Consider the following 23,639-nt stretch of genomic DNA (forward strand, 5'->3'; position numbering starts at 1 on the left):
ATGTATCAGCATGGATACATATATTTCCTATCAGAATCTCCATTAATAAAACGAGTTATGAACACTAAAGAGCCTACTAGAAGTTCAGCAGTACACATGAACAAATACGATGCAGAAATTATCTGATGTGCTCACATCTAAACTTCATATGGATGACATCTCTGTTGGAGCCAATATGAGCAGCATTTAGCTTTCTACTTTTATCATTATTTGAGGAAGAAAAATCAACCTAACTATGCTTAGAAGTAACAGTTATTAGATAGGTATTTTACTTCCAATAAACTATATAGCATCACTGATTCATATAATTTTAATATTGTAATGGACATTCAATTGCATTTCTTTTATGAACATGATGCAGAATATTTTGTCTGTACAAAATAAGGGTAATATACAATTCTACATAGAACAAATCAGCACAGTAATTACAAAAAGCATTTTTTTAAGTTACACTATTAATAAACATTTTAATGAGTATTTCAGACATGATGTATCAGGTGAATATGAAATATAATTGTCATTTATAAAAGCATTGTTTCAGGCTCTTCTAGCAATTTTTTGAAGTGGGCTAGCCACTGGGCTCCTATAGCTCCATCCACAACTCTGTGATCGCAACTGAGAGTGACACTCATGACCTTGGCTGATCGGAAACTATCGTAGTCACACAGAAAAAAAGAAAGTATATTGTTAATAATCAAACAATAAAAAGCAAAAATACACATTATATGTAGAAAACTAATTCATGAGAAAAGTAAAACTTTTTATACAGAATTTACATGTTATTTATCTGGGCACACATTGAGAACATAATACGTTATTATAATAAAACATTATTATACATCGCAAAATTAAACAGAAAATAGTATTTAACTCTTCAAAATATTTATTTGTTGTCAGCAATCAAAACCAAACAGAATAAGCAGTGCAGTTTTTATTTGAAATTTATTTGGAAAGCAAATACATGTAGTATATAGTTGTAGTATCCGTACGTGCAACACAACCACCAAAGGGCCTCACCGATGCGCCAGCAACGAGAGCGAGGTAAAAGAGGAGTATGACAGAGTGAGAGAGAGAGTAGTCTATCCCACGCGGAGGTGATAAGATGTCTCCACAAGAAGGTGGTAAGACGTAGGTCTACACGTGAAGGTGTTAAATAATGAAGTGCATATTTCCACGAAGAGGTGGTAAATTGAACTGCATAATATGACAGCAAGTGCAAGTAGGCACTAAGCTGCTATGTTATAAAATTCTAAAAGTGATAAAGAACTGCGTTTATATCTAACAAGCGTGAGAAGGTGCAATAGCACTTGTATTTAATTCAATCTGTACCTTCTTCTGTTATTTTTATTAAATGTTCTATGGTATGGAAAACGTTGGAATTGTTATTTAGCATCTTCAACTCCCCTACCACATACATGTGGTTGGGAAGTTGAAGATGCTATCTTTAGGGAAATAACACTTCCACACCACGGACATTTAATGAAGATTAAAGAAAAGGTACAGATTGAATCGAATGACAGTGCCGTTGCGCCTTCTTGCGCTTGTTGGATACAAACAAAGTTCTGCATAACTTTTACATACTTTAAATAGTTGCTTGGCGCCTACTCGCGCTTACTATCATATACAGTTCTTCAGTTACCACCTTCGCATGAAATCGTACAGTTCTTCAGTTACCACCTTCGTGTGGAATCATACAGTTCTTCAGTTACCAACTTGGCGTGGAATCATACGGTTCTTCAGTTCCCACCTTCATGTGGAAACATCTGTTTATATGAGTGACATCCTACTCTTTTCTCTCGCTGCAGGTGCACAGGTGATGCCCTTTGGTGGCTGTGTAGAACTAACTGTTACCACATACATAGATAGGAATAACTCATTAAAAACCCAAATTTGTTATAGTATTCCTTTACAGTGGAACCTAAGACCTTTTTAAATAATTCAGAGATCAGAAATATAACTTTCATCACTAACAAATCGGTTCATAAACAAATTACGTGAACAAAAAGTGTCTTGGGTGATGAATGGTATCTTGAATTTTAGACACTCAAGTTAGCAATAGATTTTCAAAGTTATTTTGAAGTAACCTCTGATACACAGTTAACATATAGGGATTTCTAGAAACATCAATTTAATATTTTTCTTGCTTAAATCTCATTAAGAAAACATGGCATCAAATTGATTTATAGGACCATGAATTTGACCTGGAAGAAATTATAAATAGATTGTGCTGCAAACACTTTTTTCTTTACAATCATATTTTGTTTCTATGCAAAACCACTGGCTTGGAAGTCAGAAAACGAAGCTCAACCATGAAAATACCATGAAAATAAGCTCAACAAGAAGGAGCTGGAAGAACTTCAGAAGCAACAACAAAAGACGATTGTGGAGGAAGCAGCTTCAGAGGATGAGAAAATGACCCTAATCCTTTGATTCATAAAATTTGTACAAAAGGGGATAAGGTGCAAAATTTCATACAATATTATCACCCTAATAAAGCAGTACCAAGCTACTGCACAAGCAGTTTTAACACCAACCCATGCTTCACTATAGAAATATTTTAAAATGTAGACAACAACAAAACACAATGGGCAAATTTTAAGTTCAGTGAGTCTTTGGCAAAGTAAACACAGAGAGACAAAGACAGCCACAGAAAGGCAGTTACCTGATGTTTTATTGAAAAGGGACTCCTTACTCAAACAATAACATCTCTTAACTTTTCTCTTCTTCATCCCTATCCATTTTTATACTATCCATTTTCCCTCCGTGTACGGATATAGTAAAATTAAATTTATGTCTATTTTATCTGCTTAGCATCGTGTTTAATTTTTTTTTTAAATCTGAGATTTAATTTTTTTTTGGTTTTGTAACATGAACATGTGCACAAAGTACTGTTATAAAGCCCTAAAAAAGCAATCATTTGTGAACCAGAAATAAATTGACCAATTTTACATTAATTCCTACGATGAAAGATTTCAATTTATTAATATTACAGATGAACAAAAAGTGTCCTTTTTATTAATATTACAAACCTTCATTCAGATAACTGTATATTTGTCATTTCTGTCTTTTATATGCATTTTTATGAAAATAGCAACAAATCTCTACATTATAGTGGTAAATCTATTTTGTCATTTTTTTTTTTTTTTTTAAATTTAATTCAGCAGTTTCAAACTGATGGCGTGCTGGTCATATGCAGGCCCTGAAGCAATTTTATGCAGCCCTCAAGACATTTCAATTACATGTTTGTTGCAAATGTGGTATTGGAAAAATTTCAAGATTCTAGTCATTTGAAGTCTGACTTTATATTATTAACAAAAACAAACAATGTACTAGAAAACATATTAATGGAGTTAATTAATCTACAGAATGTTGTAAATCTTATTTTATTAACATGTATTCGCACTTGTCAAAAAAAATTAATATATAAAGAGGCTCAGTTATAAATTTTTGGACCCAGAATAAACACTTTGTTTGGCAATACTAACATATGACTTTGTTTGGGAATACTTATATGTGATCAGCATTTTTTTACAGCTGAAAATTATAAGACAGAACATTCATTCTTTTGATTATAATATTGCTAAGAGATAAGAAATTAAAATAACTTAAAAATCAAATGAATATCTGATTTCTAAATAGCAACACAAACAAATTTAACAGTGAAGGAATATATCATTTTATCAGCAATCAGAATCTGATGAAGTAAAATACGTTCAGTAAACAGAACAGAATACTAACTGAAAAGCATTAACAATTGAATTAAGCACGAAACATTAAATAAAAAAAAAATCAAGTGCCAAATTAAAAAAATTAGTATAACAATGTTAACAATCAAAACAGAAAGGACCTGTGGCTAGTGCACTGCACAGCAGCACCACAGGTTCGGGGTTCGATCCCCAATTTGAGTGGGTCCATAAAATGAGTAGTACCAAGTTCGCTTGGAGACTAAACACAGGGTGTTGCCACTCATCTTGTATTTACCACTTCCTATTGCCTTTTCTAATTAATTAACTTGTTATTGAGTTGGCGGAATTGGCAACACGAAAGAGAGAGATTGGAATTCTGTCCATGTTTATGTTGCTTATAGTTCCACGTACATGATTCATGATAAAATTAGCTTATATTGAATTATCTTCTTCAGTCTAAAGTGGCATCTGAAGACAAGACAGAGTTCGTATTTTGCATTTGAAGAATTCGGAATTTGAAATTATGAAAGTGTACAGGTACAAATGATTTAAATTACTGCTTATAAGTATACGGTATGCTGTTTACGATGGTAAAGTGATTTAAGTTTAAGAAAGTATAATCACTTTAATTTCTTCAGTATAAACAAAAATTAAGAATTTATTACGAATCATTTTAAGTGTACATATAAATATTTATGCTCTGAAAATAAAACCAAAGTCGTTAAAAGCTTCATTTACATCTACCTCGAATAAGTTGAAGCAATATTTGGCAACGCGATGGCGATAAGATGTGCGCGTTGAACATTCAGTTACAAGATAAATTTTTACGTTTAGATGGTATTTAGAATAACATTTTGTCATTACTTGTAGAAAATACTGAGGCTGTTGCTGAATACGAAGCTGATTTGGAAAGTTCTGCAGAGCGTAATGTGGTAAAATTAAAATTACCTAAATTTGAATTTAAAATGTTCTCGAGTAATCCCAAATAATTTTTAACATTTTGGAATATATTTTCAAAAATACATGACTCAGAGGAACTCACTGCTATAGACAAATTCCAGTATTTATACCAGTCTATGGTGCCTTATTCGACAGCTGCTAGATTAACATCCAGTTTCCCAGTAACAGGTGAAATTAATCCAAAGGCCGTCCAACAGCTGAAATTAAGATTTGGAAGAGTGCAAATATATGTCCGCGATCTCCTTTCACTGGTTATGAAAAATGCTACGGCTGGGAAGAATGCCCCTGATTTAGCCACCCTCTAGGATATGCTAGAGACAAAATTAAGAGCATTGGAAAGTTTAGGGCACACAAAAGAAAAATTTGCTGACTTTTTAGAGCAATTGGTGAAGTCTTTGCCAGAAAATGTTCTGTGAGCATGGGAAAGAAGTAGAATTTCAGAAAATACTAATGAAGCTACAAGTCAGAGATCCCTGAAAAAAACTGATGTCCTTCTTATGCCATGAAGTTGAATCAGAAGAGATGATATGTTTAGCTCATGAAGGATTCGGTAAAGATAGGGAAAATAGTGCTATTCGGAAAGATTGTTCAAAATCTGTCCACAAAGATGGACCCACTGTGGCTATGTTAATTTCAAGCACAACTGGAACAAAACTTTAATTATATTTTCCTGTGACTGCCCTCATCTAAGTAAAGACTGTCAAAAATTATCCGAGATGAGTTATGGGGTCAGAAAATCACAAGTTATAAAGAAAAGATGCCGTCTCATTCGCCTTAAGTCTGGTCACATGGCAAGAAAGTGTCAGAGTAATGTGAGATGTTTAATTTGTCAACGGAAACATTATGTATTTCTTTGCCCAGATTTATGCAAGGAAACGTTTTCGTCCAAGGACAGAACGGCCGATAATGAGCAAAAGTCTACAAAAACATTGCTAACAAATCTTCCCTCTGAACAAAAAATATATCTCAAAACCATTATGATCAGACTACGAAATGGTGACAAGGAAGTCTGTGTTCGAGCATTGTTGGACGATGGATCGCAGCGATCCTATATCAAAAATAATTTAGTTGCAAAATTAAACTTTTCTTCCTCTGGAAGAAAAATATTTTCTCAAGGACTCTTTGGCAGAGGAATTTCTCCTGCTTCTGAGCATAAGAGATACATGGTAAATGTAGAAAGCCTAAATCACAAGTATTCAACCATAGTGTCTCTACTCGAGCAACCAAGGATTTGCTCAGCTCTGCCTAGAATCCATGAGAGAAAAATGCTTTCTGAGCTTGCTTCCCGATGAATAAAACTAACAGATGTTGCAAGAGATTCACCACCTATACAAGTTCTTCTGGGAGCAGATATAATTGAGAGCATTTTGACTGGAAGAATACAGGTATTATCTTCAGGAGTATCTGCAGTTGAGACCTTACTGGGTTGAGCAATTTTAGGACTAGGAAATAAAAAGTTGTTAACCTAGTCACATTAAGCTTGCAAAATATGGAAGTGCCTAAAATGTGAGACTTAGAAGTTTTGGGCATTACAGATCTCATAGAGAAGAAAAATGAAAGCTTTGTTGAAGAAGAAACATTGACATATTTTAACCTGTTCAGTACGGGCGTGTCACATGTGCATCAGCAGTGAGCATTATCTCACGGCCGGGTGTGTCATATTTGAATCGCCATTTAATTCACTCTATCAGCTGGGATTACCATATTTGACTTTTTAGATAGAACGTTTAATTAACATTTTTTGTTGGTCCTAGATGTAGCTGTATGCCTGTTCTGGGGAAATATATCGAAAGTTAAGTATTTTTACCTTCATTCCTATGCAATGATTTTTATTTTTGGTATTTTGTTTCAGAATGAGAGTGAGATTCGTGGGTGGGTGTTGTGTAATGTAATGTCTCTTTAACTTTGATATAAACAAATGCACGTGTTCTCGATGCTTTGAGGTGCTTTTTTATATTTATTTTTGCAATATAGGTATCTGAACATAGAAGAATATACACAAATGCTAATTTGTTAGTGTTGAGTGATGGCTCTTACTGCGTCATTTCATATAAACAAATGAACATGTTCTCGATGCTCTGGAATGCTTTTAATTTAATTAATTAATTTTTCTTATTTTTATTTTATTTTTTTATCAGTTATAGTGGAGGAGATGCTCTATCATTAGAGAATTTTTTATTACTCTTTAAGTTTTCCACATTGAGACGAATATTTTGTATCGCTTAGCGAAAGGTTTCCCTTTTTTTTTATATGGCAAAACGAAAGCACTATTTGACCGTAGAACATATACAAATGCTAAATGAGTCAAATTTGCTGAGTAAAATAGCAGATATATATTATATTCTTGTGACTAATGCTACATTGGACTTTGCATACACCCATGTTTCAAAGAATATCATATACTGTCTCATTTTGAAACATTGCTTACTTTTCGTTGTTTGCTCGTTCAATTTTTATGAAAGACAGTTTTAATATTTTTTAATTTTAATTGTGAGTTGTGTTAAATAAAATCTGTGACTTTTTGGATATTTTTCCATATATATATATATATATTTGTGGGATAAGGAGAAAATTATACAGTCAAAAGTCATTAATTCGGACACCCATAATCCGGACCTCAAAGCTAAAAACTTTCTGCGCACAGGCGTTTTACGCGTGTGCGTAAGACCTTGTCTACTGCGCATATGCGTGTGTGCAAGTGCAGAATACGTTTTCGCCTGCGCGTTAAATGTATGACGGACGGTGTAAGCTAAAATTATCTAATTATCTATTTCAGTTAATGTTAATGATTGCGTTGTTCCTTAATCTTCGAATTGGATCCCGCTTATTATATTTTGCGGACTGTAAGAGCAATTTTATAAAAGTTAACTTGAACTTTCGATTATGTCAAATAGAATTTCCGATGCTGGAACTTCCAAAGGATCTACAAAACGAAAGTATGTTTCGATGTCCAACAAACAAAAAGTGGAATTGCTGCAAAAAATGGATAAAGACATGAAGAATGTGACAGAGAGGTTAGTGAAAACGAAAAAATTTCGATTGACAAGTTAGTCGGTATTCTCGGCACAGCAATTAACAGGACTTGAACAGCGGAACTTTGTAACTGAACAAGAAATTATGTCTGTTTATAGAATTAAAGAGAAAGTATTATCACATAAAACGAAGCAACTTAAACAACTTACATTGAAAGAAATGTTTAATAAAGTAAACAAATAAATATTAAGCTTTTTTTTTTTTTTTTTGTAAATTTTTATACCCTTTAGATCATAATTGTTCTTTATTTCATAAATTACGGTTTCATATTTTTAATTTTAGAATTTCTGCATGCCATCTTACGAGATTTAAACTGATGATCTATAATTCGGAAAAATCGATAATCCGGAATCGCCGAAGTCCCGACGAGTCCGGATTAACGACTTTTGACTGTGCTATTCTAGAATGAGTTAAAAATTTTAATGAAAATCTATACTATTAATATAATAATGAAGGCTTAAAATTAGTTCTAACGACTACCTGAATGTTCTTCTCATAATGTACTCAAAACTGGAAAAACTGGATGACAAATTTCATTTATATGAATTTTTTCCTCCAAAGTTAGGCTTAGCAGCGTAAATTGCCTGTCCCCCACAGGACAACGCATCTGGTTAACGCACCGTCCCAAGAGATTGCTTGGGTAAGAGAGGTGCCCGATGCGAACGGGTTAAGAAAACAATTAGGATTTGTGAAGATCAAAAATATGAAGTGACTTTACCATGGTTAGCTGGATATCCTGCTCTATATGATAAATAAATGTAGCAGAATACAGACTTCATATAGCAACTAAGCGTTTGATAAACGAAAATTAATTTTTAAATACTATGATAATGTATTTAAACAGTGGGAGTCAAAAGGCATTATAGAAGCTGTTCCAACAAATCAGCTTGCCAAGGAAATCCATTACCTCCCTCACAGACGTGTCATTAAGCCCTCAAGCAATATCACAAAGGTTTGACCAGTTTTCGATGCTTCGTTCAAGAAACCAGGATTTATAACCCGATTGACTTTACTACTCCAGCATTATTGTTACCAAAGTTACTCATGCAAGAAGCTTGGAGAGGGAAAATAGGCTGGGACAAAGTATTGTCTGTAGAACTTGAATAGAAATATAGACGATGGGAGAAAACTATGCATCTGATACCTCCTCGAAGATTGTTTACTGAAAATTACAATGATTTCACACTCTACATCTTCACAGATGCTTCTGCTTATGCTTACACTACTTGCGCCTTTCTACGAAGTGATTAAAAGGTCAAGTGACAGTCAAACTCAAAGCAGCTAAAGCTCTACTTGCTCCAATGAAAAAATCCACAATTCCACAACTTGAATTGTTGGGAGCTGCTCTAGGTGTTTAATTAGCAGAAACTGTGCATTCTATCCTATGAACTGCTCCGAAAACCTACTTTTGATTCAATGGTAGTTTTAAGTTGGATTAAGAAAAAAGAGTCATGGAACACATTTGTTCAGATCAGAGATTTGGAGATCAGGGATTTAACCATTTAGATGACTGGAGACATGTACCTGGAGAGGTCAACCCTGCCGATCCAGCTACCCGATGCTGTGATTGGTCAGACCTCCTGACAATGGTGGGATGGTCTAAGTTGGCTATATAAAGACGAAAAATCTTGGTCGTATTCCGAGGTATCAGAGATTTCGGATGAAGCATTTCTAGAGTGGCGTAAGGCAGTTGTGACAAATTTAGCCATAGGAAACGAAGAGAGATTTGAAGATAGATTCCCATACTTTTCAAGCTATACGAAAATTCTCCGAATGAAGGCTTATGTTCTCAGATTCTGCTACAATATTACGAAAAACTCTCCTAAGTTAGTTAATTCACTTTCATGTGAAGAGATTGAAAAGGCAGAGGAGATTCTAATAATAATGCAGTCAGAATGGCCATCTGAAATACGTGAAGTATAAGGATACATTACAGTTTTTCGTAGAAAATGGCATCCTATAAGTGCAAACAAGACTAATTCTCAGTCAAGATCCAGATGATTTTACGCATTCTACAGTACTACCAGACCATCCTCTTCTAGAAAGACTGGTTTTGCATATTCATAGATCATTAATGCATGCTGGGGCATTAACGACCTTAACATAGTTAAGAGAAAAATTCTGGATTCCCAAGGGTCGGAGAGTTGTAAGAGCAATTTTACGACAGTGTGTATTATGCAAAGGGCTAACAGCTGGCAAAGTTAATACAGATCCAGTTCCTTTACCTCCCAATAGAATACACCGAGTTGCAGCCTTTCAAATAACAGGAGCGAATCTGGCCGGTCCGCTTTCCTTACGTGGTGGAAGCAAAGCATGGATAGTTCTATTCACATGTGCGGTATATCGAGCAGTCCATCTAAAAATAGTTTCAGCTCTCTGCACTGAAGCGTTCATGCAAGTTTTGAGAAGATCCGGGCCCTACTGCATCTGATGTTCTCGAGGAAGGAAAGAAATCTCGATATGGCCGTTTATTAATGCCTGCTAAAAGACTGAATTTGTGAACTGTTAATAATCTTTACTTTTGCAACGTCACGCATAAGATTGTTTGGTTTTGTAATGCAAATCTGTTATAATTTTGTTTATGTTTTGCATTGCTTTAAAGCATTTGTATGCAATACAAAAGGTGGAAGAATGTTGCCACTCATCGTGTATTTTCCACTTCCTGTTGCCTTTTATAATTAATTAACGTGTTATTTAAGTTGGCGGAATTGGCAACAGAAAAAGAAGATTGGAATTCCATGTTTACGTTGTTTATAGTTCCACGTATATGATTCATAATAAAATTAGTTTATATTGAAAGATCGTCTTCAGTTATAATACAGGAGGTCCTGCAAAAAGCTGACCACTTGTGCAGGGTTATGTTCATGCAACCACAGGCCCATGGTCAAGAAAGCAGATATCAGGGCACTGCAGACCATGGCTCACTAAGGGCTGTTGAATCACCTAGTTTAGTTTAACAATCCAGCAATGAGAAAGTATCTACCAATGGATATGAAAAACTTAATAAAAATAACAACCAAAATTAACTGAGAATTAATTAACCCTTTCCAGCACGCTACCTTTTAAAGTTGGAATTTCGATTAAAAAAAGGTAGGTGGTCTAATTATGTCTAGAGGAGTACATAAGTAAAATTTACAAGTAAAATTTTGTGAAGATAGCACTTATCGTTTTAATTCTGTGGGCACATTGATTGAATAGGACTTCGAAAAGAGTGCTGAAACGAGCATTGCTGGGAAGCGTGTCAAAGAGTAAGAGTTTTTGCCTGCAATTAAAAAATACTAGATTCTGAATACCATAGCAAATTTAGCATTACCCTGGGTGTGCCACAGGGAGACTTGCTACTCTACACACCCCCTAAAAATATCTTTTTTGGTTATATGATGATTACATGCGTATAAATTGAAAAAACGTAACTTAGGTATATAATATTTACATTATTTACATTTCATATTTACACTTTAGTCTATTATTTTCATGGTAGTATTTTTCGAAGAAAGTGACACCAGCTGCGAAAAAGCACAACCCAATACAATACAAAGTCTTTAATCTGGACGTCCATAATCCGGAATGATCTATAATACGGACCTCAAAGCTACAAACTTTCTGCGCATGCGTAAACACATTATGCGTTTACGCATGCACATATGTGTTTATGCATGCGCATAATACTTTTAATGTATAACGGATGGTATAAGCTAGGCTAAAATTATCTAATTATTCAGTCAATGTTGCAGATTGCGCTGTTTCTTAATCCTCTAATTGTATCTGACTTATTATTTTTTGCAGATTGTTAGAGAGCAATTTTATAAAAAGTAAGCTTGAACTTTCGATTATGTCAAAAAGAGTTTCCGATTCTGGAGCTGCCAAAGGATCTACAAAGCGAAAGCATGTTTCGATGTCAATCAAACAAAAACTGGAATTGCTGCAAAAAATGGAGAAAGGCATGAAGAAAGTGACAGAGAGGTTAGTGAAAACGAAAAAATTTAGTTGGTATTCTCAGCACAGCAATTACAGGACTTGAACAGCGGAACTTTGTAACTGAACAAGAAATTATGTCTGTTTATAGAATTAAAGAGAAAGTATTAGCACATAAAACGAAACAACTTACACTGAAAGAAATATTTAATAAAGTAAAAAAATAAATATTAAGCCTTTTTTTTTTTTTTTTTGTGAATTTTGATACCCTTTAGATCATAATTGCTCTTTATTTCATAAATTATGATTTCATATTTTTAATTTTATAATTTCTGCATGCCATCTTACCAGATTTAAACTGATGATCCATAACCCGGAAAAAACCCTAATCCGGAATCGCCGAAGTCCCGACGAGTCCGGATTCAAGACTTTGTACTGTATTGCATTTTTTGCACATGTACCGGGATGCGTATTGGATTCACTATCTGAAAGCAATTCGTGTAGCACTTTCAGTGTTTCAGAAAGGGTTAGCCCTCTCCAATCCGTTTAGAAAATAATTAAAAATTTGAAAAAATAAACTAATATTATATTTACAATTAGAAATTATAAACTATAAAATAAACATCTACAACTTGAAACTATTAAATGTAGTGCTAGCGAAACTTTGAAAGAAAGCGAAAGAGAACTTCTGTAGTGAAAAACTAAACAGCTAACTGATAAAATTACCCTTGATCTTCAGAAAATCACACAACAATTTGTTAGTTGATAACCGAACGTTCCCTCCCCCCGCCCTAAAAAAAAAAGAGAAAAGAAGAAAGAGAAAAACAGGAAATGAAACACAGATGCGGAGCCACCTTTCTGTTGTCAATGAACTGACTAATGAGATGTGGAGAAACAAAGAATACAGTCTCTCAGTTGTCCTAGTTTCTCGGTGAGTTTAGTCTTGGAACACCTGAGGTTCGCCGTTCGATTTTAGGCAAGATTTCAAGATAAAAATTTAAAACTAATATAGAATAAGGAGATTAGCATACAGCCAAAAAATAACATAGAAATTTCTTTTCAAACAATTCCTTTTATACCCTAAAAGTACCTGGAAGATTTCTTTGAAAAATGAGGATCTTAAAAAACTAAACATGGCTAAATTATATGGACGGGTTTGTGTTCAGCTGCCACCTCCTTTAAATAAAGGAGGTGGCAGCTGAACAACCTCCTTTATCTGAACAACCTCCTCAATCCTCTCTCTAGGTTCAGAGTAACCTATGAATCCTTTTTCATTTAATTTTTCTGTGCGTACAGATGAAAATTTTTAGGTATGCCCAGATCGGGCACACCGTGCCGCAAAGGGTTAAAAAATGAATAAATTTAAACAATGGAAAATTAGTGAACTGGTTTTAAGATTTCTGTACAAATATATATAATATAAAAACCAAGATTTGAATGTTATAATCTGCATTCTATGGAACTTTCAGTGATTGAATTTCACATGACATCAGAAGTCACATGAGCTTATGAGCCTGTGACATCACAAAAATCACATGATCTATGACATCAATAGCTATTTTTTGTGACTTTTTGATTCTTCTCTTGGCTAACAAATTTCTGGCAATACTGCTCTTAAGACGAAAATAATAAGTTATACAACTTACTATATAATATAATATAATGTAACATGCATGCACTTGAAAGCCAGTGCAGTTATGATGTTAAGGTTTTCAGACTCTAGTGAAACCAGACACAGTGACCAGTAGGAGAACCTAAATCACATGATACATGATCATACACTCGCAAATGATAGTAAGCCTCCTTTTTTAGAGTAACCCCAAGTATCACTTTACATACTACTTTGGTACTTTACATACTACTGCTTAAAACTGATCTATTTTCATTTATATGCACTAGTTTCTTACATACATAATCATGTAATTCTATAGGCTTGCCTATATATCAAACAAATTTCTTAAGAAAAGAAAGTCTTAGTTCCCCCCCCCCCAAAAAAAAACTGAATTTTTATTAACCTACCAAAATCTTATTCTGAGTAATTAAGATACAATAACATGCCAAACAAATATTAATTTAGAAGTCAAACAACAAAATCAGTGTTAAATTTGAAAACATAATACAGTAGAAGTCCAGAAATCCACAACACTTGGGACCAGAGGTTGTGTGGATTTTAGGATTTTGTGGATTTCCGGACAAAAAAGATAATATTCAGACTAAAAGTGCAAAATAAAAAAGGCGCATTAGATACATTTAATTAAATTATTATATACATTAATAAAATAATTATATGCATTAAATTATTATTACATGTATAAACTGATTATATTATATTGTTCATTTACATTAGGCTCCTCTATTTTTAAATCAGCATGAATCTGCTTCCCCTTTTCTCTCAGGAGTAGTCCTGAAATAGGTACTCCCATCACTCCGCCGCTGCCGGAACCACTCCTACAAGACAGCATCGAGGTTTGCCGATTTCGTCTCATGTAAAGATTTCTGGTTTTGTATTCTGGTGTTAGAGTTGCTGTAAAATTTCAACAGCTTTTCTTTATTGTTCCGTATATCATACACAGTCCATGTGGCAATTCCATACGATTCTGCTATAAACCGAGCAGTAGCACCTGCCTCCATCTTTAGCAGAATTTCCACTTTTTCATTATCGTCAATGCAACGTGTTAACGTTTTTCAACATTGCAAGCAGTCAAATCACGAGTGGGTTTCTTATCTGTCATTGTATTAAAAAGGCGCCGAAATTTAAAATATTCTTAATTTATCCACAGAATATCCGGGGAAAAAACGACATCACTAAATAATCTCGTGAAATAACAAAGCTCAGAAAGTACAACAACGTGAAGCATGAACTTGAAAAAAGAGTTGAGTCAATCATATGCTTTTTTACCTCGATGACTTCTAAATTAATATCTTATTCTGAGCTCTGAAAAAAAAATTATGCATCATATTGATTTTCAGGGTAGATTTAATATTCCAAATGATTTAACCCACCAGTGGCTGATCATCAAAGTCACTGAGCATTGGTGATTTGACCTAGGTTTGAATATGAATGAAAAAGATAGCTACATGGTTTTCTAATCTAACAGGTTTCCTCAATCTGTAAGAGGACTACAAACCAGTTTCCTTAGAAAGTCCTTCAAAAGGCATCTCTTTCCTTATACAGATAGTCTTCATGTGCTTTATCATAATAAAACAAATTAAACCAATCACAATAATTTAACTCTTCCTTTCAATTTAAGAGAAAACTTCATCCAAAGTTCTAACTATCATACTCTTCCGTTCTTCGCCAAAAGTCAGTTAAATAGCTAGTAAGTTTTTCTAGAATTTCTAGCATATGTCTGATAAGAAGTGCCTAAACATTTCATTTTTAAAAAAACCTCTTAATATAAAAAAACTGTCAAACTGTTAAACTCAATGTTATGCACATATTTATGAAAAAATACTACCATGAAGGATTCAGCAAAATAGTATGAAACCCATCATTATCTTATGAGATATAAAAATAGATGGCTGTTGAGCAGTCAAACAAGTAGTATACCTATATTAGTTAATTTGCAATTGTCCTATCGCAATTACTTTACCTCATCAATGCCAAAAGGCATCATACAACCAACCTATAGAGTTCCAATATTGCTGCAAGTATGGCATCATTTGCTTCCACAGTTTGAATACATATGTTCTATAGATAACTGTATGCAAGCATTCCTATTTGAATAATTCCTCTGACCATAAATAATTAATGCCTCATCACTCAATTTACAGTGGGTGCATGAACGTAGACAATGGTGTGCAGATTGCCAACAAGTCATATTTTTTTAGTGTGCTTTAACTGTATTACGATTATGACTGCATATGTATTAAATAGCATTTAGGAGCCTGCTATCTTCAGCAAGCATTTTAGAGGGTCTTATTGGATGCATAGCACTGAACAAATGATGGTTTGAAAGCCATTGATTTTCAAAGATGATCCTAGCTGCTGTGAATTATAGATACTCTCAGCAGTAACTACAACAGAAACAGTGGTAAAGGTCAAAATTGTACCCTCTTTTAGCACACACATGATGCTATATTCCACCCAGAGGCTCTGACTAAATATGACCAATTAGCAGCTGGTCTATCGCTCTCCTCCAGCAATCAGAAATAATTAAAAGTGGATTCAGATTGAAGCAGCCTAACATGCAATAACCTAAGGCCACATCAAAAGTCACTGACATAGACAGATGTTTTGCATTCAAGTAGATCTGTTTGCAGCCCCTCTCAATGCACACAAAAAGTTTACAAAATGACATATTGGGAAATAAATAAATGAATGCTCTATATTTATTTTTAAAATAAAGCCTTCATTTAAACATCGTGATGTGTTCTTTTACTTGTTTTTCTGCAAGTAAAACCATTGAGCGTATTCTAGAAGTTTGTATCATTTCTCCAGCTGCCGTTCTGTAAACAAGGTATATCTTAAATGCAGTGCTCTCCTTTTTAGATTTCATGTGTTTCTTAATTTGGTTGAATTTAGAAAAATGCCTCTCACAAGTGATATAACATTTATGAGGAAAATTTTGCAGTGGTATTACAATATTTGGAACCGTGTTCTGGAGACTGTATTTTAGAAAAAAATTCATAAGTTCAAAGCAACCATCCTTCCAGCTCTATTTTGTCTTCTCAAGCAATAACAAAAATAAAACTATGAAGCATTTATCTTTAAGTGAGGAAATCTTCCTTATTTATACCGCTATAATCCTCAGTTAACTGACATTGCAATTAAAGGTTTCAATAGAGCAAGGAAAGTATAGCAAGAGCAGCCCAATCGGGATAGTGGTTAGTGAAGCTGATTGCTGCACTGAAGGGCCCGAGTTCGAATCCCGGAGAAGGCATGGATGTTTGAAAATGTATTCATTGTGTCTGCCGCATGGAAGCACTCTAAATATGTGGCGAGTTGAAAGTCCTCTTCAGAGGCTAGTGGTAGGGAAAGAGGGGGAGACCCTCCGACCTGTCCCCCCCCAGGTGTTCTTCATCAAAATTGGAGGCGGAACTCAGCAAAGTTGTACTGTCAGCTGTATGTTGCTCAAGGCTTTTCCCAACTGCAGGCACAATATTGAACTCCTTGCTGCGATGAATTTCGTGGACTTGTTCTGATGTTACTCTTAAAGCCATTGCAGGGGCAAAATCTCATTGTGAGTTCTTGGAATAATCAGTCAAGTGAAGAAACAGTTCTTTCTCAATTTAGTTCTATATAACAGTTCAGCATCTCATTCGTATTCATCTCCAGAATGAGTGAATGGATAAGATTGCAGAATACTAGTAATTTGACTTGGGTTCAAATCCCAAAGAATGGGTTCTGACTACATGAGATTTTTATGTAAAGCTGGATATGTAATGCTGTATTCACTCATTCTTGATACAAATATAAACCAGCAGCTATACTGAGCTTATGATAAATTAAAATTTTTATCTTATTAATGTATTTGCCAAAATATTTAGCTGGTGCTGACGCAGATAAGATGATACTCTTACGGGTGCATAAAAATACAAAAAGATTTTAATGAAGATAGAGACGTGGCTCTTCACTCATTCATCATAATCACTTTTATTTACACATAATTCATGGAATGATAAATCTAAGTGTCATAATGGATACAGCCTCTGTTCAACAATTTCAAGAATATATGTTACACATTTACAGCATTATGTTTGGGGACAAAAACAAAAGAAGTGACAGATTACATAAAGTGAAAACAAAGGTAATAACAACAATGTAATAATACTGATGTCAAACAGAAACAGGAAAATTGTGTTAATTCATATCAAAAGGACATAATATTGCTTTACTATTATCAGTGACAAAAGTTTCCACATAAATAATATCGGTAAAACCTGCAGCTAAATTTTTGCTGCTATGCAAGTACATGTGTCACTTGCTTTACATAAGAATTATATGCTAACTATTAATTTTGGGATTACATGCTTTATTATAAGCATTTTACTATTTTTAAGCTAGGAAGGAAAGCAAAAACTGAAATGCTGACTTCAGAGAATATTAAAATTTAAAATTAAATTTTATTTATAAATGTGCATGTATATATATTTTTAGATAATTATTTAATAGTAATGAACAAAAGTCTAAAAGGGACTATAAAATATAAAATAAAATAAAGAGCTTAAGCTTAAATATATATTTTGAATTTAAATAATTTATGTGTAGATGATCTATATATGCATTATTACACTCTCAGAAATATTTGATGGAATTTTACTTTAAAATTTCTTACCCTCTTTCACTTGTTTCATCTGGTATTAAAGTATTTTCAGTATTCCCAACAGCAAGAATACATGACTGAAAAAATATACTTATTATTATAATACTACATAATAATAATATAATTTCATATCAAGAAATTCTTTTCAGATTAAACGTTTAGAAAAATTGCTAAATTACCTGTGGTGGATTGATAACTGCACTAAAATTTTTTATACCAAACATTCCAAGATTGGATATTGTAAAAGTTCCACCCTAGATTAAATATCTAACATTAAAATAAGCCAGAAATATTTTTAAACATACAAAATATTCTCATTAATATATACAAAATTGTTTTTATACAGAAAAGTTATATACAGTCAAAAGTCGTTAATTCGGACACCCATAATCCAGAATGATCTATAATCCGGACCTCAAAGCTAAAAACTTTCTGCGCATGCGCCGTGTTGACACATGCGCACAGGCGTTTACGCTGTAATGTATTTTGCAGTAATTTACGAAACAGACAATCTTCTTAGTAGAACATAAATTTTATTTCTAGTTCTCGGTGATAGACAAATTTTATACAATTCTTAAGTGGCAAAATTTTAATACTACTCCTAGCTGGCAAAATCTTCAGAATCTCATCTTTTTTTTTTTTTTAAACAATATCTCTCGTTGCTGAGTAACGGTTTGATACAAATATGGTGTTGTCACTTCAACAATAATTATATTTATTTATTAAATAACAAGATATTACAACCTCTCACCCCTCCAGATAAACTTTAATTTATATTTTTATAAATTAAAGTTTACAGTTTTTAAAACAATAATATCAGCACAACACAGAATTAAAATACAAGCATTTAAAGGAGAATTAAACAAGAAATAACATAATAACATACACTGAAGAAGAGAGGAAGGAACAAAATATTTTTTTTATCTATATAGAGAAACAAATTATTTAATCAGGCCAGGGAGTACGACTTAATGCGTCTACATTTTTATGATTTTTACCACTTCGATGAACGATCGTGTAATTGTAGAGTTGTAGTACCAGTGCCCATCTCATAAGTCGTGGATTTAGACTCACATTATTTTTGAGCCAAAACTAAGGGATTATGATCGGTCATGATGAAGAATTTCGTATGCCCGTCTAAATAACATTGAAGTTTCTTTACAGCAAATATTATGGCGGCGCATTCCTTTTCTGTGGTACAGTACTTTTTTTCAGTTTCTGTAAACTTCTTACTGAGGTATAATACTGGATGTTCATTGTCTCGTTCATCTTTTTGAGCTAAAATGACACCCATACCAGAGTTTGATGCATCAGTTTGCAAAATAAACTCCTTATTGAAATCAGGTGCATGTAGTATAGGCCTTTGAGACAGTTTCTCCTTTAGCTCTTCAAATGCTTTTGTGTACTCTTCTGTCCAATTTATTTTCCCTTTCTTTAAGTTTCCTTTCAAAGTTTTTGTTAAAGGTGCTGCGATAGATGAGAACATGGGAATGTAATGATTATAATATCCCGCTAATCCTAAAAATGCTCTGACTTGACTTTTTGTGGATGGCACTGGAAAATCAAGAATAGCTTTTACTTTCACTTCACTTGGCATTCTTAAACCACGACCTACAATATGTCCTAGATATTTTACTCTATCTTGAGCAAATTTACATTTTATTGGTTTAATAGATAAACCAGCATCCTTTATTTTGGACAAAACGGCTTTCAGGTGACTTAGATGTTCTTCCCAGGTGTTTGAAAAGATTGCCACGTCATCTAAATATGGAAGAACAGCAAGGTTTTCACAACCGTGAAGGATTTCGGCCATCATTTTACTAAATGAAAATGGTGCATTTTTAAGTCCGAAAGGCATCCGTAGAGGTCTAAATGTGCCAAAACTTGTAACAAAAGTGGCTAATCTTTGAGCATTAGGTGTTAAAGGTATTTGCCAGTATCCCTTTGTTAAATCCAAAAGAGTTATATATTTTGCACCTGCTACCGTTTCTACTCGTTGTTCGATGTTAGGTAAGGGGAAGAATTGTGTTTTAGTCAATTTATTCAATTTTCTATAGTCGATACAAGATTTGTCTTGGATCCCTCCCTGCTACTTCTACTAAAATCATAGGAGAAGTGTAATCTGAATCTCCTATTTCAATTATTTTATGCTGAAGCATTTTATCGATTTCTGTTTTTAATATATCCGTTTGTCTAGGAGACATTCTGTATGGTTTACAGTGGATTGGGGTGTTTTCTGTCAATTGAATATCATGCGTTATTAAATGAGTTTTTCCAGGTTTATTAGAAAAGATTTTTGAAAACTTCAGCAGCATATCATGCAATTCTTGAATCTGTTGTTCATTTAGCTTATCACTTAAGGAGCTGTTTTCTTTGATGTCCTCAAAATCGAACAATGTTGGTTCAGAGTCAATTGTTGGGAAATTTTCCTCCATATCATCAATTTCAGACTGATCTTCTGTAATCATAAGGTTAACCGATTCTGCTCGTCTATGATAGGATTTTAGCATGTTAACATGGTAGACTTGGTTAAAGTCATTTTTTTCTTCAAAACTCACAACATAATTAGTTTCGGATAATTTCTTCTCAACCTTCCCAGGAACTTTCCATTCAACTGCTAGTCTGTTTGGTTTATTTGTTGATACAACTAATACTAAATCCCCTTCAGAGAATTCTCTTTTTATAGCTTTACAATCGTACCACACCTTTCTTTTGGTTTGCATTTCCAGCATTTTATCTGTAGCCAGCTCTTTGCATCTTTTTAACTGATTTATCAATTGAAAAACATATTCAACAACATTATTTCCTTCGTCTTCAGGATTCATCCATTGTTCGTATAATAATGTTACAGGTGTTCTAAGATTTCGACCATATACTAATTCTGCAGGTGTAAATCCCGTACTCTCGTGTGTTATTGTTCTTAAAGCAAATAGAGCTGCGGGAACTTGCTTCTCCTACTCAGGGGCTGCTTCGATACATAAAACTTTTTTAATTCGTTTGATTGTTCGGTGAAATCTTTCAACAGGGTTGCTCTGCGGATGGTGTACTGAACTTCTAGTTACTTTTATTCCAAATTTTTCTACAAATTCTATGGCTAGATTGCTCATAAAGGAGGTACCTTGATCAGTTTGTATTTCTTTCGGGAAACCCATTCTACTAAATATTTGTAACATGGCTTCAATTACTGACGTTGTGCCAATATTAGGAACAGGTACAGCATCCGGATATTTTGAAGCTAAACAAATAGCTGTAATTAAATATCTATTGCCATTCGGTGTTATTGGTAAAGGACCGCATGCGCCAAAATTAATTTTTGAAAATACTTCTGCAATAATTGGTACTCAATTCAAAGGTGCTTTGGCTTTATCATTAGATTTTCCCACTCTTTGACATGGATCGCAAGTTTTAACATACTCTTCTATTTCTTTATAGCAATTAGGCCAGTAAAAGTATCTTGTTAATCTATCTTTAGTTTTGACGCCGCCTAAATGTCCAGATATGCTATCATGACATAATGACTTTATTTGATCCCTATATTTCTCAGGAATAACAATTAATTCCCTTCCATTTCCATTTTTATCTATTTTCCTTTTCACCAACAATCCATTTTCTTTTACTTTGAAATCATTTGTCTTGCTGGAATTTTCACTTTTCGGTTCGTTAAGCAATGACGCTAGATCTCTGCTTTGATGCTGAGATTCAATTAATTCCTTTGAATTAACATTAATCACTTTCTTAAGTTCCTTGTCTTCCTCATCAGCTTGAGGTAAAATATCTTCGTCAGTTTCAATAAACTTCAGTTCTTCTAGTTTCTCCATTTCAATTTCTCTGCTTCGATCATCTTCATGAGATCTTTTTACTTGAGATCGTGTCAAAACTGCATTTATTTTTTCTAAATTTAAGAATGATTTACTTTTGAACAATTGGGCAGTTTTGTTACCCAATACATATCTGCCTGGATCATTTGTAACAACAGCTGCCTTTGTCTTTATATGACCAAGTTCGCAATTAATTTCAACTTCTGCTAACGGTAGACACACTAAATGGTCATTTAAAAGATATTGTACCCAGACATGTTCTCCAGTCATTTTTGCGTTATCTATGTATTTCCGAGAAATAACATCAACAGTGGCTCCTGTGTCTCAAAGAATAGGCATTTCATGCCCATTAACTAAACCGTTAATTGTATATGTCTCTAACAAATCATCATTCGAAGATATGCAATTTATCTTTTCATTTGGTTTTAAGTGAGGACACTGAGGCTTAAAATGTTCGTATGATCCACACTCGAAACAACATGGCCGATACCTTTTGTCATATAAATTTTCTTGGTTCTTGTTTTGAAATTGACTTCTTTGTCGGTGATCTTTCTGGTATTTTGAATCGTCCCATTTATCAGAATGCTTAAAATGAGGCGGATGCTCTATTTTTTTCACAAAATTATCATAACGCAGTTTAAATGATCCTTTGTTAATTTTCTCAGTCTGATTGACAGAAAATTTCGGTTTTATTGTTTTCCTCACATCTTCAAAATCTTCAATTTTCTTAACTATTTCAGTAGGTGAAATGATGGTTGTCCATTGATCCATAAAATGTTCTTTGAAATCAGGAGAGGTACGCTTTTTTATTTGATCAACCAGCATGAGATCTTTTAGCTGTTCAAAAGTTTTAATGTTTAATCCGTTAAGCCATCCTTCTAAATAATTCTTTAATTCATAGTAAAAATCATACCAAGTACTTTCAGTAGATTTTTGGTGTTTATTAAATAGTTGTAGAAATTTTTCCGCACTTCAATGTCGGGAGGCAGCAATGAAATAAGTTGAGTCACTTGATTTTCAGCAGGTATATTCATTATTTTAGCTTGACGCTCAAATAACACCAGAAATAAACTTATTTCATCTTCTTTAGGGTTGAAACGTGGCATGACATCATGAATTCTGATTTTTAAAGGCTGCTCAGGTAACTGCGTAGTTTCTACCGGCTGTGCTGTGGCAGCCATTGCTTCCAGTTGAAGTTTCTGTAGCTCAAAGGCTCTAATTCGCTCTTCTCTTTCAAGCTCTTCTTTTCTTTCTTCTCTTTCGCGTTCTTCTCTTCTTTCTCTTTCTTTTCTTTCGTGTTCTTTTTCTCTTGCTTCTCTTTTGCGTTCTTTTTCTCTTTCTTCTCTTTCGCGTTCTTTTTCTCTTTCTTCTCTTTCGCGTTCCTTTTCTCTTTCTCCTCTTTCGCATTCTTCTTTTCGTTCCCTTTCTTCTCTAATTGCAGCCAGTAGTTCTCGAGTAAACTCCTCATCATAATCGGGACTTTCCGTAATCAGTTTATGCAATTGAGCAATCTTAAATTCAGGTTTCACGGTTAAACCTAACTCTTCTGTTAGTACTTTTAAATCCTGTTTTTTACTCCTAGCTAAGAATGACATGTTAACACAAGTTACTTTTAATAGGCTTCCCTTTGAAATTCAATCTAAAAGCTCGTACTTGTATTAAAAATATATAATTTCTGGCGAGATTTAATTTCTCGAATACGAAATTCACACTAACCAATTGGAGAGAATTATTTAAACAACTTTGCCAGGTTGGCACAAAATAATTTAATACTACATTGTTATGTAGAGAAATTATCTGATAGCGTTGTAAAAACTATGTGAATGATTTTATGATTTATGGAAATTTAAATTTTATTTTGATTCTGAATTATTTAATTTAAGGCTTTAATTTTGGGGAAAAACAGATGCTTCTGGAAATATTATTTAGCTTAAAAGAGTATTATTTATTTTCCTCTATTT

General features: G+C 33.7%; 1 protein-coding gene across 1 annotated transcript in view; it reads right to left on the bottom strand.

Annotated features, from left to right (window-relative positions):
* Positions 1 to 294: 294 nt before the first annotated feature.
* Positions 295 to 23,639, bottom strand: part of muc (dihydrolipoamide S-acetyltransferase muc) — a 79,289-nt gene continuing 55,944 nt past the window's right edge. The window contains exons 9-11 of the mRNA XM_085823673.1: positions 18,040 to 18,114; positions 17,873 to 17,937; positions 295 to 651 (exon numbers count right to left, since the gene is read on the bottom strand). Of these exons, the coding sequence (XP_085679799.1) occupies positions 522 to 651; positions 17,873 to 17,937; positions 18,040 to 18,114 (270 nt within the window). The 3' untranslated portion in view covers positions 295 to 521. The remainder of the gene's footprint in view (positions 652 to 17,872; positions 17,938 to 18,039; positions 18,115 to 23,639) is intronic.

Source organism: Stegodyphus dumicola, chromosome 9 (assembly GCF_044657685.1).
Source record: "Stegodyphus dumicola isolate Sdum_Otavi_A_Nest chromosome 9, ASM4465768v1".
NCBI classification, from domain to species: domain Eukaryota; kingdom Metazoa; phylum Arthropoda; class Arachnida; order Araneae; family Eresidae; genus Stegodyphus; species Stegodyphus dumicola.